The sequence below is a fragment of the Eptesicus fuscus genome, chromosome 1 (assembly GCF_027574615.1).
Source record: "Eptesicus fuscus isolate TK198812 chromosome 1, DD_ASM_mEF_20220401, whole genome shotgun sequence".
Lineage (NCBI taxonomy): Eukaryota > Metazoa > Chordata > Mammalia > Chiroptera > Vespertilionidae > Eptesicus > Eptesicus fuscus.
Window position 1 is genome coordinate 15,351,637 of NC_072473.1, and position 16,608 is coordinate 15,368,244.

General features: G+C 44.0%; 1 protein-coding gene across 3 annotated transcripts in view; it reads right to left on the reverse strand.

The window, feature by feature from the left end:
- The window catches only part of PCYT1B (phosphate cytidylyltransferase 1B, choline), a 93,720-nt gene extending 77,476 nt beyond the window's left edge, over nt 1-16,244 (reverse strand). For 2 of the 3 annotated variants that reach the window (XM_028155808.2, XM_008148384.3), the window contains exon 1: nt 11,091-11,265. In XM_028155808.2, coding sequence (XP_028011609.1) covers nt 11,091-11,207 — 117 coding nt within the window. In that variant the 5' untranslated portion in view covers nt 11,208-11,265. Of the gene's footprint in view, nt 1-11,090; nt 11,266-16,143 lie in introns of those variants that run through there. The other variant, XM_054715682.1, reaches the window with a different exon arrangement.
- Between the last annotated feature and the right edge of the window lie 364 nt (nt 16,245-16,608).

Sequence of the window (16,608 nt, forward strand, 5' to 3'; positions counted from 1 at the left end):
CATCATAGATTAGCTTTGCCTACTTTAAAATAGTGTATAGAAATGGAACCGTGTAGTGTGTATTCTTTTGTATCTGGCTTACTTCATTCAATATTATGGTTGTGAGACTGATCCATACTTTTGCATGTGGTTGTAGATTCTTTTTTAAAAAAATATATATTTTATTGATTTTTTACAGAGAGGAAGGGAGAGGGACAGAGAGCTAAAAACATCGACCAGCTGCCTCCTGCACACCCACTACCGGGGATGTGCCCGCAACCAAGGTACATGCCCTTGACCGGAATCGAACCTGGGACCTTTCAGTCTGCAGACCGACGCTCTATCCACTGAGCCAAACCGGTTTCGGCTGGTTGTAGATTCTTCATTCTCACTGCTGTGTAGCATTACATTGGGTGAATATACCACAATTTATCCATTCTACTTCGGCTAGGCATTTGGATAGTTTCCAGTTTGGGGTTATGAATAATGTTGCTAAGAACATCCTAATATTGATTTCTGTTGGCCATATGTACAAATTTCCTAGGAGTAGAAGCGCTGGGTCAAAAATATTTACTTTGCATTTCTAAATTCACTACAAAGAGCCTGGACATCTGACTTGTTTATACTCCTGGTCCTGAAAGCAGAAAGCATGACATGGGAGAGCTGAATACAGTGTTTCTTCAAGTGCATCCAAGCACGTCTGGCTCCTGAGCCACCTGGGAGCTTGAGCAGGTGACTCTGCTCACTGATGTCGGAGGACTGTGTGTAGGGGAAGCAGGGGGCTGTAGAAGTCAGACAAACCTAATTTTAAATCCCAGCTTTATCAGTTTGTATTCAATCTTTGAGGAATTACTGAATTATTGGCTTCCTTGCTCATAACATGAAGAATGGTAATTCCTATTTCACAGGTCTGCAGCCCAGTGTAATGAAATAACACACATAAGGTATTCAGCACAGTCCCCAACGCAGTTTGCACTATAAATAGTTGTTCCAGCCCGGCTGGCATGACTCAGTGGTTGAGCATCGACCTATGAACCAAGAGGTCATGGTTTGATTCCCAGTCAGGGCACATGCCCGGGTTGTGGGCTCCATCCCCAGTGGGGGAGGGGGAGGGTGTGCAGGAGGCAGTCGATCAATGATTCTCTCTCCTCACTGATGTTTCTATCTCTCCCTCTCCCTTCCTCTGTGAAATCAACAATAAAAATCTCTTTAAAAAATAAATAGTTGTTCCATTCCTCCATTTGCCCACAGGGGGGGGGGGGAAAGTGAGGTCTCTAACCTTGAACCCAGTGTAGAACAATTAACCTTATAACTAAACAATATGGACATAAAATAGACTTTAGTATTATATGACTGTGCCTCCGGTCAATATCAGGCATACTAGAAATGAAGCACAGAAGCCTTTGTGTACCAGGAACAGGCTTTGGCATCATTTGGTTGGCAATAGGCTGTGCACATCGTTCATGATGCTTCTGTTAACCTATTATTGTTGTTGTTACTTTTCTAAAATGCCAGTTTAAATAACCCTCAGCATTCTTTTACATTGATGTCAGGTTTAATTGGCACGGATTACTGAGTGGAAAACAAAAAACGCCAAGTCAAAGACTTTGGCGGGAGGGAGGAGGTTGTAGGAAAATGTATCCCGCTCTATGGGCTGGCCTCGTGTGGCCCTGCACATTATTACACAGGCTCTCGCTACCAGGGCTCGCCGCTTTATTTTCTAATCACTGTGTTTTCAAGTGTGCCTTCAAGATTGTTGAGAGCTAAACGGTCTCTTTATCCCCAAGCAGGGTCAGCTTCCCCAGCCTCGCATACAACCTGGTTCATGCTGGGATAAAGAGGAAGGTAGGAATGTTAAAACAATAATGCTATGGTCTGAGGCCAGCAACGGGTAATCAGATCCTAGCAAGGTAGAGGCTGTTACCTGGGAGATTATTGGAAGAAAATAGGCCTGGCTTGCAAGGACTTAGTTTGTTCCTACCTTCCTTGCTTTCTCCTTTTCACCCTGCCCCGGGTGATCAGACAAAATAAATCTTTTTTTCTGTATTTATTTCACTAAGAGGCATCGAGAAGCTTTGTGTGAGCACCAGTGAAATATGCCACTTTCAGGACTATGGCCTGACTCACTGCCGGACTTGAACCCCAAGCTTAGACGGATAGCATCAGTTAGTTCAATGCCATACTGCCATGCCTCAAAGAAAACCCAATACAGACATACCTCACTTTATTGTGCTTTGCTTTATTGCACTCCACAGATGTTGTATTTTATTTTATTTTATTTTATTTTTTACAAATTGAAGGCAAGACCCTCCACCAGCCAAAAGATTATAATTCGCTTTATTGTGATACTTGCTTTATTGCATCGGTCTAGAACCAAACCTGCCATATCGCCAAGGTATTTTGAACTTCAGTATTATGAAATAGATAAATTAGGAGGCTAATGCTCGTATTAAAAAGAGATTCGACCTAGGTTTCTTTGGACAGTAACTAAAACATTCAACATCTGATTCAGCATACACTCAACCTTTCTGAAGAAGCATCTGAAGAATAAAGCAGAAGACACCAGAACTGATTTATACAACAGTGTTGTAAAGTTCCCAAGTATTTTGTGATCATTTGTTATTCATATCTAGCCAATGTGTCTTACCACAAGATCATTCAACCTGTTTTTACCCCAAATGGATAAAGGCAACAGGAGGTAAGGAGTGGGGTAGCTCTGCGTTTTGATAGGAGCATCAGGTGAGACAGAATACACTATGGTAGACAACGTCCTATGGCTATGGAAGCTACATTCACAATCTTGGAACTGGAAAAGATCATCTATTCAACCCATTGTGGGCGATAGACTTGAGGCTCAGAGAGAAGTGATTTGCTTAAGCCCACACGATAATTCAATGGCAACGCTGAGGTTGAAATGAGACTGCAAGCTCCAGCGAGCAGAGTCCAAGCTGCCGCACAGCTGTCTTGCCAGGCCCCAACCCTTTTGCTGTGGGCCAGTCCAGTTCTCCCTGGACCTCCAGATCTGAATTTGCCTTGACCTTGAGGGTTGGTGTGGAGTCCCAGACGCCAGAAAGGGACAGGCCCATTTCATCTCATTACTACCATGTCTCATCAGAAACCACTCAGCCTTTCCACCTTTCCCTACCTCCCCCTAGCCCAGAGGCCCCTGCACCTGCCAAAAGCAAACCACCGTGACTTTCCCTCCACCTTCACAGAGAAAACAGATCCTATCAGATAAGAGAGGCTTTCAACTTTCAGTAGCCTTCTATTTATAAATTATTTCTTACCCAAAACATCCTTGCCAGCTTCCTCAGCACCACAGTGGGAGAGCGGTCTCTTTTCCTAGCCAATTCTTCCCGTGTGCACTGGAGCTCAACCTCTCCAGCTCTTTGGGTTATTCCTTTCAACAATCTTCCCCCTCGCTTTCACCCTTGCCCACTGGCCCACTCCCATTTATACTTATGTGCAAGTTGCTACCATCTTAGAAGAATGAGCCAACCAAAAGTTTTGGCATATTGAATGAATGGAAGGAAAGAAGGATGGAACAAAAGAGGTTAGAAAGGAGAAAAGCTAGCCTCTCTCAACTCTAAGCCCTGATTTAGCTACCTTTGGGGTCTTATACATTCTATATGTTTCCCCCCTCCCTCAGTCGACTTCTACTCCCCTGCCTCCTAAAGGCTCCTCAACCTATTGCCATCTGGCTTCTGCTCCCACCACTTCATTGAAACATCACTATTGACTTCTTTCTAAATCCAAAGGAGACTTTTTCTTCTTATCTCATTTGCTGTCTGCTGCATTTGGTTCTTTTTTTTTAATTTTTATTGAATTTATTGAGACATTGATTAATAGAATTACACAGTTTCAAGTGTCCAATTCTATAATACGTCATCTGTATATTGTATTGTGTGTTTACCACCCCAAGTCAAGTCTCCTTCTGTCATTATTTATCCCCCATTTTACCCTCTTCTATCACCCTCACCCTCCTTTCCCTCTGGTAATCACCATACTGTTGTCTGTGTCTATGACTTTTTCTTTGCTTAATCTCTTCACCATTTTTACCCAGCCTCCCAACACCCCTCCACTCTGACAGCTGTCAGTCTGTTCTCTGAATCTTTTCTATCTTGTTTGTTCCTTTATTTTGTTCATTAGATTCAACTGGACATTCCCTTCATGGAACTTACCCTGCCCTTGGCCCCCTCGATCTCTCGAATATTTGAGAAATACCTCTCTGTCTTCTTTTCACAATCCTTTCTCTACTGACCCTTTAAATGGTGTCCCTCAGGGTTCCATCCTGGAAAGCTTCTGGGATAAAGTAGATTAATTTAACCAGATATCATGTAGAGACAGGCAGATATAAGGAGCCTTCTAATAGCTTTAATTACAGCTCTTCTCTGTTCCCCCTGATAGGATGGCTCAGGGTCAGTTATTTTCCAGAATTACCCTGTAGTAGGATGATCCCGAGGCACGCTTGCTAACCATTTCTATTCAGTTGCTCTAAGTCCAGAAACTGTCTTGACTCCATTTTGCTCCCCTCAATTTCACTACCTCAATTTTCCTACCCTTTCCTCCATACCGGTGCCTCCCAGATCTACATCTCCAGCTCAGAACTCTCTCTTGAGTTCCCAAACCCAACATTTACTAGACACATCCAAAGGGAAGTCCCCACGGTATCTCTAACAGAACTCTCACAGACTGCTGTCACCGGATGCTCCCATTCCAGTGATGGCACCCACTCACTGGATCCAGAAAATTGAGTCTTTCTTGATAGTGTCCCACCCTCAGACAGCTATCAAATCCTGGAGCATTTACCTCCTAATGTCTCCCATATCCATCCAGTTCTCTCCTTCTCTACTGCCACATCCATAACTTCAAACATTCTCATTTAGATTCCTGCAACAGCCTCCTAACCAAAACAGAATAGGATAGCATAGAAAATATGAGTGTGCCCAGCTGGTGTGGCTCAGTGGTTGAGCATCGACCTATGAACCAGGAGGTCATGGGTTCAATTCCTGGTCAGGGAATAAACCTGGGTTGCAGGCTCACTCCCAGCAGGGGGCGTGCAGGAGGCAGCCAATCAATGATTCTCTCTCATCATTGTAGTTTCTATCTCTCCCTCCCTCTCCCTTCCTGTCTGAAATCAATAAAAATGTTTTAAAAAGAAAATATGAGTACAAGATATAAAGTAAAGGAAAGTGGGTTTGTTTTTTTTTAGTTGTGAGTAAATATATGTATGTACTATGCAACATACATATATCATTGTGGCTTCTCAGAGTTCATCCTCCACAGGCCTGGGCAGGTGTCTGAGCTCCGTCTAAGGCCACATGTGGCTGCTGCACACTTGAAATTGGCTAGCCTAAATTGAGATGTGTTGCAAGTATAATGTACACACCAGATTTCAGACTTAGTATGAAGAATATAAAATACCTTTATATTAAATAATAAACATTAATCCTTTTATATTGATGACATGTTGAAATACTAATATTTTGGATATGTCAGGTTAAAGAAGTCGAATACACAAAAAGCTCTCAAGGGATTTCAGCATCCTGGCACGCTTCCACATCCCGAACTACTGCCTTCTGTTCAATGGAAATGATCTTCAAGGGCAGGGGCTGTGGGTTACTTCTTTCGTTTCCCTCCACAGCACCTGACGCATTGCTGTACATGGAAGCCGATAACCAACTGGCTAACTGGGGATCCTGTTGGTGGGGGACTGAGTTTTCTCTCAGTTATCGCCCAAAGCTCTGCATCACTGAATACTTTAATTCCCCACCCCCTGCCTGAATGAGGACACGCGCACCCTGTTCATTTCCACATGCTCAGGCACCAAAATAAAACAAAGACCCTACCTATCTTCTTACATTTGATTTAGACTCATTTGTTCCATAAGGAGTTCAGCATTCAGCAAATGGTGGGTTGGAGGGGTAGTGAAAGAACACATTTAAAATGGAAGAAACGAATTCATTGATTCCATGCTTAGTATGCCTGACTATGATCAATCTGCAAGAAATGAATGTTGCATTTGAACTGAGAGCAGCAGGAAAATGTCTAATAATAACCTTGGGCAGAATTCCAGTAGACCACGGTAAATGCCCAGGGAAGCCCATGTTTGTTTACTTTCACTAACACAGCACATTAAGGGTCTTGCTTTTAAAATGCATGCTGCTCTAAGTGGCTACATAGATGGTGATACCTAGTAAAGGAAGCCACTGATGTCTCTGGAAATCCAGCATCTTTTTGGAGCACCAGCCGGTGAGCATCCTACCTCTCAGCTGACATAATGCACCTTCTGCAAGACAGCAGTCTCTTGGCCCTGCTCCCCTTGGAAGTAAAACCTGAAATGAACTCCTGCTAAAGTGGCATATTGAACCAGCCCCATTTTATTTCCAAGGCCTTCTCAGTTGATTCGTGGCACATCCATCTTCATGGAAGTGCCCACTGCAGGCTAGAATTACAACTTCCTTCTGATAGCAGAATGTACTCCTAGAAGAACTTGACCGAGGTTGTTAACTAAATCCTTCAGCAGACAGCTTTCTGGGTGGCTGGGCCTTGTTAGAAAGGGTTAGTGGAACACCTGCTGGGCGCACAGGATTTGTCTAGGCAACATCTGAGGTTGGGGAGATAAGAGGACACAGTCCTTGCCCTCAGGGAGTCCTCATCCCTCAGGAGTTGGGTCTACAAGGAAGGCTGTTACATCATATCGCCCGAGGCTACTCAGTGTCTCTTCTTGACAGTCAAGCTTAAGAGTCACCTTGCATCATGTTCAAGCAAGAAAATAACAAATAACAGAAATCAAATCAAAGATCAAGAATAAACACTGTAGTAATGGAAAGAAGAAACATCTCAAACCCATGCAGCATAGTCGAGTAACCAGTGCAATAAGATTACATTCCTAAAATACACTGAGTGGCCAGATTATTATGATCTCTGAACGCATAATAATCTGGCCACTATATATATATCCCAGTGCATGAATTTGTGCATGGGTGGGGTCCGGCCAGCCTGGCCAGGGGGAGGGGACATGGGCGGTTGGCGGGCCTGCCTGCTGGTCAAACTCCTGTTCCAGGAGACAATTTGCATATTAGCCTTTTATTATATTGGATATATACTGAGTGGCCAGATTATTATGCATTCAGAGATCATAATAATCTGGCCACTCAGTGTATAAGCTCTATCTTAAAACCTAGGTCATGTTCTGTTCTTTCTTAATTTCTTGTTAATATTTTTAAAATATTTTTTTTTCTTGATTCTTTTTGTTGACACTATTACAGATGTCCCCATCCCCCCTTTGCCTGCCTCTACCCTGCCCCCTCCCTTCCTTCTGGCCATCACCACACTGCTGTCTGCCTAATTTCTTTATCAGTGTTATTTAATTCTACTTACTCCTCTCCTTTCTTATACTTTCTTCCAACGAAAAATAAGGCAGGGTGGAAAGACTACAGGTATACCTTTCAGAAAAAAATTTCCCCTTGAACACGATTCCACCGTATCCTCAATATCCCTATCAATTTGCTCCTTACAAGGATCTAAAATATAGATTGCTTTAAAATCCTCTTTATTTAGGTATGCCAACTTCCCACTTCATTTCCTTAAAGAACTACGCCAGGCTGTGTATTAGAGACCAGAGATACAGTGATGACAAGACAGGTTTCTAGTCAACATCCCTGTGGCAAACTTGGACTCGCTCTCAAGGAGTTCACTACTCTCCTTTCTGTCCCCGCTGCACCCGGTAACACAACTCTTAGCACGCTGTGCCCTTATCAACCTGTATGGAAACTATCTGTTTATGTTTCAGTCTCTTCTCGACTCTCTAGATCACAAAGTACTTGAGGGCTCAGAGCTTAGCACGTAGTGGGTACTCAATCAATGAGGGCTGAGTTCAACTGGATCATAAAAGATAACCTTCACTGTAAATAATATAGAGACAAACACTGTACACACCTTCTCTGGTGCCGTGCTAAATAGAGAGTCCAATTCATGACAAAAAAAAAAAAAAAAAAAAAAGCATTTTACACAATTGCTGAGATTTAAATAAAATCTGCATTTACAGACAATAACGTTTGGTGACATAAGTTCACATTCTGGAACTTGTAGTAAAGCTTTATAGCCCTTATATACTCAGAAATTTCCTTTTCCATTATTGCCAGGTAAAATTAGAGTTTGGGGAGCCAGTGTATGCATCAGCTAATACAATGACAACCACTCTACCCTAGCCAGTTTGGCTCAGTGAGTAGAGCATCGGCTGGAGGACTGAAAGGTCCCGGGTTTGGTTCTGGTCAAAGACACCTCGGTTGCAGGCTCGATCCCTGGCCCTGGTCGGGGGCCCGTGCAGGAGGCAACCAATCGATGTGCCTCTCTCACATTGATGTTTCTCTCTCTGTGTGTCTCCCTTTCCCTTCCACTCTCTCTAAAAATCAATGGAAAACAATATCTTCGGGTGAAGATTAACCAAAAAAACGTAAAAAAAAAAAAAAAAAAAGCACATGACAACCACTTTGGTAATTGTTACTTTTTAAAAAATGATGTTTTATTATTGAGTCCTGTTTTCCCTAAACGGTATGCAGTCAAGTTTGGTGACAAGTGGGAATTTTGGACGATGCTCCTGGCTGCTGGGAAAAACCCAGAATTTATATAATTTGAAATGTGAAGATATCCGCAAAGCTAAAGATCAACAGAAACTGCTAACTCCTTCCAAAGAAATACGAATTCAGCATTTTCACTTGTCATTCATTCTCTTCACGAACAAACTTTGTTACTAAGTAGTTCACATGTGCCTGCATGGTTAAAGTAAGATCCTCAGCAAAGGAAAGTTGGGCTCTGAAGTGTAAATCAAAATTTAGATATACCCCTACGGTGATCAAAGTTTGCTGATCAGAGAAAAGGCGCTTCAAAGAATTGAGTGCAGTGGTTTACAAATTGGTTGCGGTCCCTATTTAAACAGAGCCCGTTTTCAGCAGATCATGATAATGATGGACATGGAACATTTTTATCAAAAGTAAAACAAAGCAGCCCTAGCAGGTTTGGCTCAGTGGATAGAGCATCAGCCTGCAGACCAAAGGGTCCCTGGTTCAAATCCGGTCAAGGGCGCATACCTCGGTTGCAGGCTCCTCCCCAGCCAGGGCCCTGGTAGGGGCTTGTGCAAGAGGCAACCAATCCATGTGTTTCTCTCACATCAATATTTCTCTCTGTCTTTCCCCCTCTCTTCCATTCTCTCTAAAAATCAATGGAAAAAATATACTCAGGTGAGGATTTAAAAAAATAGAACAAAGCAGTCACTTTAACAGTGGAACTGTTGTATATCCTTCATACTTCATACACACACACACACACACACACACACATACACACACCTGAAGCCAGAACTGCCAAAAAGATGGGAAGGGGATGTTTCTCACCTAAGAGTGTGTTGCAGGGGAAAAATCTTCCACTTTGTAGAGCTCTGGGTTCAAATCCCAGATCTACCCCTTCAAGCAATGTGACTTTGGGGAAGTCACTTACCCTCTCTGAACCTCAGTTTCCTCATTTCTAAAGCAGCGGGGAGATGGAAGTATAACATTGCCAGCTTTGCATGGTTCTTGGGAGTTAACTCCAGGCTGAGCTGTTACAAGTGAAAGTGAAAAGTACTTGAACTTGCTTCCTTCCCTTGATTTCCTCTGCCCACCCTCTCAGGCAGAAGCAAGCAAGGGAAAGAATAGCTAAAAGGCAAAAAGAGAAGAAGAAGTTGGCACAAGAGACTGAACCGATACACAAACTGGAACTGGATGCTGCTTTTCTCTCCTCTACCCTTTACCTACCTGTCAGCAGGTCTGATGTAAATTGGAACACTGGGTTTAACTTTTAAAAATATTTTGGGTGACAGGTTTTTAGTGGTCAGTTTTTTTCTATGCTAAAACATGAGATATTTAGTAGCTCAAAGGAATCTCTTATTGGGATTGTTTGTATCTTTTGAGAACATAGGTAAAACGTTTCTGTATGACATTCAGTAAGTGGCTTAAAGTGCTGGGGAGCAGTTAATATCAAATTGCCTTAACAAAATATATTTTAAAAAACAGAAGCACACTGAGCAAAAGCTCCTTTGTTTTCATGTATTAGGAAGTTGTCCCAAGCCTGCCTTTGAACCCTTATGAAGAAATAACAGTTTCATGATGGGCTGGCTTTGGAATCTGTAAGCCCTCATTGGGGTAGTTCACAGAAAATACTACATCACAAAATCCTTAAAAAAAACAATTTAAAAAAAACCCTCTTCCCAGGGTCAAACTCCACAGCCAATCAAAATATTGCACCCATTAACTTGAGGGAAATGCTAGAGAGAAAACATAGCTCTAAACAGTGTATGGCTTGGATCTGAGGGTGCAGAGAGGTCTCCCCAAGTTCCACAAGACTTCAGGCCACCAAAAACCCGCTACCCATTTGTTGTTTTTGATTCAGTTAATGAGAAGGAAGGAAGCTCTGAGTGCCCCATTTGCACTTATTAAAGGCATGCAGCCCCTTGCTAAGTAAATGTAGGTTCCCCAGGTTTTCTGAAGAGAAAACCTGACAGCAGACCCGGAAATGCTTGCAATTCATTTAAGATACACATTATTTCTAAATACATCATCGAGGGACTCTTTTGCTTAGTTATTTTGACATTTTCAAGCGAATGGGGAAGTTTGCTTCCATGTCGTTTTCATTTTCCCCAAACTGGCATTAGGCACGAACATTAGTTGAAGACCGAATCATTCCTTACCTAGAATTGAGAACTTAACGGACTCGTCCGAAGCTTTGCGAAAAGAATACCATTTTGTAAATTGCACTGTGGCTTTTTTTTTTTTTTTAATCTTCAGACGAGAACACACTTAAAAGGAAAAAGGCCATTCCCTCCTCCCAAGCACAAAAACACAGCAGAGCCCAAGCAGCCCGTTTCCTACCCAGCCGGTACAATAATGCTTTGTAAGCGGAGAGCAGCGCCGGGTAGAGAAGCTAAATATAAACAGCTGAGAAGGATTAGGCGGTAGCTCCATTCTCATTTACATGAAAATCCTCAGCATCTTTTTCCTCGCTGGCTGCGGGCGCATAAGGAATTCTTTTGTGCCATAGCCACGCATACATTTGCATCCTTTGTCTTTACTTACCAGTCGAGGCTGTGGGCATGTGTGCTCTATTTCCTCCATGGTTTCTGAGGGAGGCTCATTGGAAAGGGATTTTGGGATACCTGTTTCTGACTCAGCATCAGTGGTAAGTACTGGCATGGCCAGTGAATGCTCCCTCCAAGCTCTACACCCCGTCAGTCTCCTCCCAGGCAGAGAATGTTTTCTTTCTCAGGTATTTTTCTCTTCCTTACCCATCCCCCTTCTTCATCACTTCTTTCTGTCTATCCTGGGGGAAGTAAAGAGGTTACCCCCCTCACCCCCGCCCCTTTCGTTCTGGGAGAAGCAGAGAGGCAAGGCCTCAGTTTATCACTAGAACGAGCAGATGGCACTGGAGCTGCGGTGCGGGATACAGTACCTCATTTGCATGGAGCGCGCTGATTGGCTACTGTCATCATAGTACCACTCCGCTAGGGAGCGGCCGCGCCCATTGGCGGCCAGCCGTGCGCTCGGGGCCGAACTTGCCGCTTTTGTTTCTTTTCTTTAATTCAGTTGCAAAGGTCTCAGTCCATTCCGGGCAAGGGACCGGGCTGCATTACCCAGATAAGATAAAAAACGTTTCCGGAGGCGGGGACAGGACGCCCCGAGAAAGAACACTGTAGACCTCTGCTAAAAAAAGGAGCATGTCCCTGGCGCGTTTGATGTGGTCCAGTCAGAAATTTGCCAAACAGGAGTCACTTTGAAGACAAAGCCACTTTTGAGCCCAAACCCCCTGTGCCCGCAATTGTCCGCTAACCCCAGTGTGAGCACCTGAGTGTTCACCCCTTGACTGCAACAAGAGCAGGACAGATCCCCTGAGGCCTGGCTTCGCCTCCTGGAGCCTAGCCCTGGGGGGAGTGAGGGAGCGACTTTGAAGGAGGTGAATTCTTTTCCATAACTTGCCTCTTACCCCTGACTGCTCTCTCCAATTGCTTCCTCCCTCAGCCATACTTCCCCTGGTTCCCTAGCCTGTTTCCTCAGTAAAGTTGCTGTTGTTTGCCCTTCCATACATTGTTCCACATGCTGGTTTCCTCTGCTCCACCTCCTAAGCACCCAGCTCTCAGCAAATGCTCATGGCAATCACACAAACATCCCTGATGGGGTGTTAAAGAGGAAGTGACAATGTCTGAATCAGTCAGGAATACTCCCCTACTTTAAGAGGGAGATACACTCTAAAGAACTTACGAAGGTATTCATTCTAGTGAAACATCGAACTTTTAATAATATTAATAAAAGTCATGGTAATCGCTAGCATTTATTAAGCACAGGCACAGTGCTGAGTACTCTTTACCTAGATCTTGTTTAATCTTCATAAGAACCCAAAGAGGTTGATCCTATTGTCCCCATTTTCCAGGTGAAGAAATTGCAATTTAGAGTAACTGCTCAGGGCCTCAAACTCATAAGCAATAGAACTGGAATTGAAAGGATGGGGTGTGGGCCAGGGACGCAGCAGGTGTACAAAGAGCACCTAGATAGGAATCCTCTTAAGATAAGTCCCTGGGCTTCTAGATCTTTCATTTTAATCTATAGCAGTGGTTTTCATCCAAGTGTGGTCCAGGACCAGCAGCACCAACATCAACATCACTTGGAAACTTGTTAAAAATGCAAATGACTGCCCCCACACACACCGAAGATTTGATTCAGTAGGTCTGGGGAGGGGCCAGGATTCACAGTCTAACAAGTCCCTAGGTGACACTAACGCTGCAGGTCCTGGGACCATACTTTGAGAACCAGGAGTCCAAAGGATGGGATAAAAATACCTGCTCTGCCCATCAGCAGATGAGTGGATTAAAAACTTAGGCACATCTGCACAATGGAATACTATGCTGCAGTAAAAAGGAAGAAACTCCTACCATTTGCAACAGCATGGATGGAGCTGGAGAGCATTATGCTAAGAGAAATAAGTCAGTCAGAGAAAGATAAATATCACATGATCTCACTCATTTGTGGATTATAATGAACAACATAAACCGATGAACAAAAATAGATTCAGAGACAGAGAAACATCGATCAGATGCTCAAACCTCAGAGGGAAGGCAGGGGAGGGCGGGGTTAAGGGGGAGAGATCAACCAAAGGACTTGTATGCATGCATATAAGCATAACCAATGGACACTGACACGGGGGGGGGGGGTGAGGGCATGAGTGGAGGGGTGGGGGGACAATGGGAGGATAAGGACACATTTGTAATACCTTAATCAATAAAGAAAAAAAAATACCTGCTCTGCCTCCCTCACAGAACTTGGGAGATCAAATAAGATATCATGTGAAAGCACTCTGTAAATGAGAATGTGCTATACTAATGTAAGGGATCATTATTTTTTATTACTCTTCAAATAAGCAAAGAGAGTTACCTTAAAAGAAGAAGAAAATGTCTGCAGCAGAGATTGACAGTTATAGAGCCTACCACTTTAAATCAGAATGACGTCTCTTGACATCTCAGTTATTACCCATTGAGGCCCAGTGCATGGGTGGGGTCTGGCTGGCCCAGCCCCAATTGGGGCAAATTGGGACAGATCTGGGCTGGGCCTGTCGGGAGGAGGAGATAGTGGGAGGTTGGCCAGCTGACCTGCCCCAATCAGGGCCAGGTCGGCTGGGGGGAGGGGCCGAGGGCGATTGGCTGGCAGGCCCCGCCCCCGATTGGGGTTGGGGGGCCAATTGGGGGCAGGCTCAGCCATGGGGAGGGGCTGTGGGTGATTGGTCGGCTGGCCCTGCCCCCTATTGGGGTGGGGGGCAATCAGAGGTGAGGCTGGTGAGGGGGAGGGGCCGCAGGAGGTTGGCTGGGTGGCGTTAGAGTCCCTGGCTTTTTATATATGGAGATGTTTGAGAAAACTCCAATGATGCAAGAATTCCAGTGACGCTTGGGTCATCCGAAAAGAGGTCTTTCCGTCCACTTCCTCCCTCCTCATCCTCCCCATTTTCATCAAACCAAGACTGCCTCTGCCTAGGATGAGTATCTTCATTGTGTCACCCAAGTCAGACCCTTACCTGTCAGTGCCACTATGGTAAATACAAGTCACACTTGACACATATTCAGCCTAAGTCCTTGAACCTCGCAATTTAGACTTCTGTCTTCTGTCTTGAGGGTCAACTCTGTAACTACTACCAATTCCATTCCTATTCCATCCAGCCTTGTCTTAGCTTCCTCTCATCCCTCACCCCATAGACCAAAGGTTGAATCTCTGGCTGGCCCCGCCCCCTATTGGGGGGGGCAATCAGAGGCGGAGCCAGCCAGGGGGAGGGGCTTCAGGAGGTTGGCCGGCCAGCCCCGCCCCCTCGGACTGTTTGTTTCACAGTCCTAATGTGTAGAAATAGACACTTTCAGGCACTTCTCTTAGAGGGTTCCTTACCACATCCACTTACTCTAGGGACAGAGTCTTGACTGCTATTGCAACCCTAAACCTCTTTGCTGTGTGTGTGTGTGCCCTTGACCAGAATTGAACCTGGGACCCTTCAGTCCGCAGGCCAATGCTCTATCCACTGAGCCAAACCAGCTGGGGCTAAACGTCTTAATAATACCTAAATGGGTTATTTTAACTTGAGGACTTCATAGTGCTATCAAGATAATTAGTTGAGAATGGTCAGTTAATTTCACAAAATGGAACTAAATATTCCATAACCTAGGGGTTATGTGGGGGGGAAGGGATTGTTCAAATCCTGATGATAGCAGAAGGGAGGTTACTGGGGTGAAGGGATTGTTCAAATCCTGATTATGGTAATAGTTACACAAATATATACAGGTATTAACATTGCTAAAAACTCCATAGGGCACATTTGTCAGTACACACCAACAGACTTTAATATATTTTTATTGATTTCAGAGAGGAAGGGAGGGAGGGAGAGATAGGAACATCAATGATGAGGGAGAATCATTGATTGGATGCCTCATGCATGTCCCCCACTGGGGATTGAGCCCACAACCCCAGCATGTGCCCTTGACCAGACTCAAACCTGGGTTGCAGGCTCGATCCCCAGTAGGGGGCGTGCAGGAGGCAGCCGACGAATGATTCTCATCATTGATGTTTCTCTCTCTCTCTCCCTCTCCCTTTCTTTCTGAAATCAATAATATGTTTTTTAAAAAGTTGTCGAAAATATCATTTCCAAAGATCTGCAGGGAAGAGCTAAAAGAATCTCTTCGGAGCAGAGGCTGTCTGAGCCCTAACCCAGTGGTCGGCAAACGCATTAGTCAACAGAGCCAAATACCAACAGTACAACGATTGAAATTTCTTTTGAGAGCCCAATTTTTTAAACTTAAACTTCTTCTAACGCCACTTCTTCAAAATAGACTCTCCCAGGCTGTGGTATTTTGTGGAAGAGCCACACTCAGGGGGCCAAAGAGCCTTATCATTGTGGTGAACTGGCCCACTGTCAACTGTCAGCACCTGAATCTCTCTGCCTGAAGGCTTTCTCTGGCCATGGGAAACACCTATCCCCTTCACCCACACCACCACTGATGCAGGACCTACCCTCTCCCTCCCCCAAGCTCTCAACCAATGACTTACACGAGTGAATGTACAAAAACCCAAGTCCTCTAAACGACTCCAGAGTTCCCCAGTGGCATTAATTTCCACTCACCGTGGTGATAGCCGGCTTGATTAGCTCACTCATCCACTCTCCTGAGGGTGTTTCCTGGGCTCACTTCCTAGATCAACTACTTGAACTTGACTCCTTGTCTCAGCTTCTGGGGGATCTCCAACTAGGGCCCTATTTCAGCGTCTCATCACAAAGTTTTAATATGATCTGTTTCTTACGGTGAAACACCTTTCATATCATTACATGTGGATGAAAATGAATCAAAACTGGTATATGAAAGTTTATTTTTTAAGTAGGCATTCCATGGAAGGCTTTTCTTTAAAAATACCCTTCCCTTTTATTTTTCAATTTTTAATCTAGTCATGCCGCTAGACATTGTATATCCATTGTATAAAAATATTAGGCCAGGTATACTGAAAATTGTAAGTGATTTAGCTACAGTTGGTATGCCCCTACACATATTACACAGCTCTTAATAGTATCAAAGCCACAGGTAAAGCCTCCTTCCTTCCAACTCCCCCCCCTTACCGTTACTCTAGGCATCACTCTTTCCTTCATGTCTCCTTTCTCTTCTTTACTCATTTTTCCTCGCTGCCCCAGGTTCACCACAGAAGGACTTGATCAAAAAGAAAGAGGCTGGGAAAATGAAAGATAAAGTTGACTAAAGAATTCTAGGTTACCCGGAAACCATTATTACCTGCTATGGAATTTTGTTTCTTTCATGGTTCTAATTTGAGCCACTCCCCCAGTTTTCCATATGTGGCTTGTGGTTTGGGCCTAAAACCTGACATCAGCCAAAAATAAAAAATAAAAAAAATTCCACTATACTAAGTAATGAAACTCCTGCATAAATCATTTTCACCCATGCCGGGAAAATTATGGTAATATTTTTTTTCATTATAAAGCATTTCACCCCTCACTTGGTGCTTTCATACATTGAATTGTATCATAATAGCACTCTGAGATTGACAACTATTAATCATGAAAAATTTC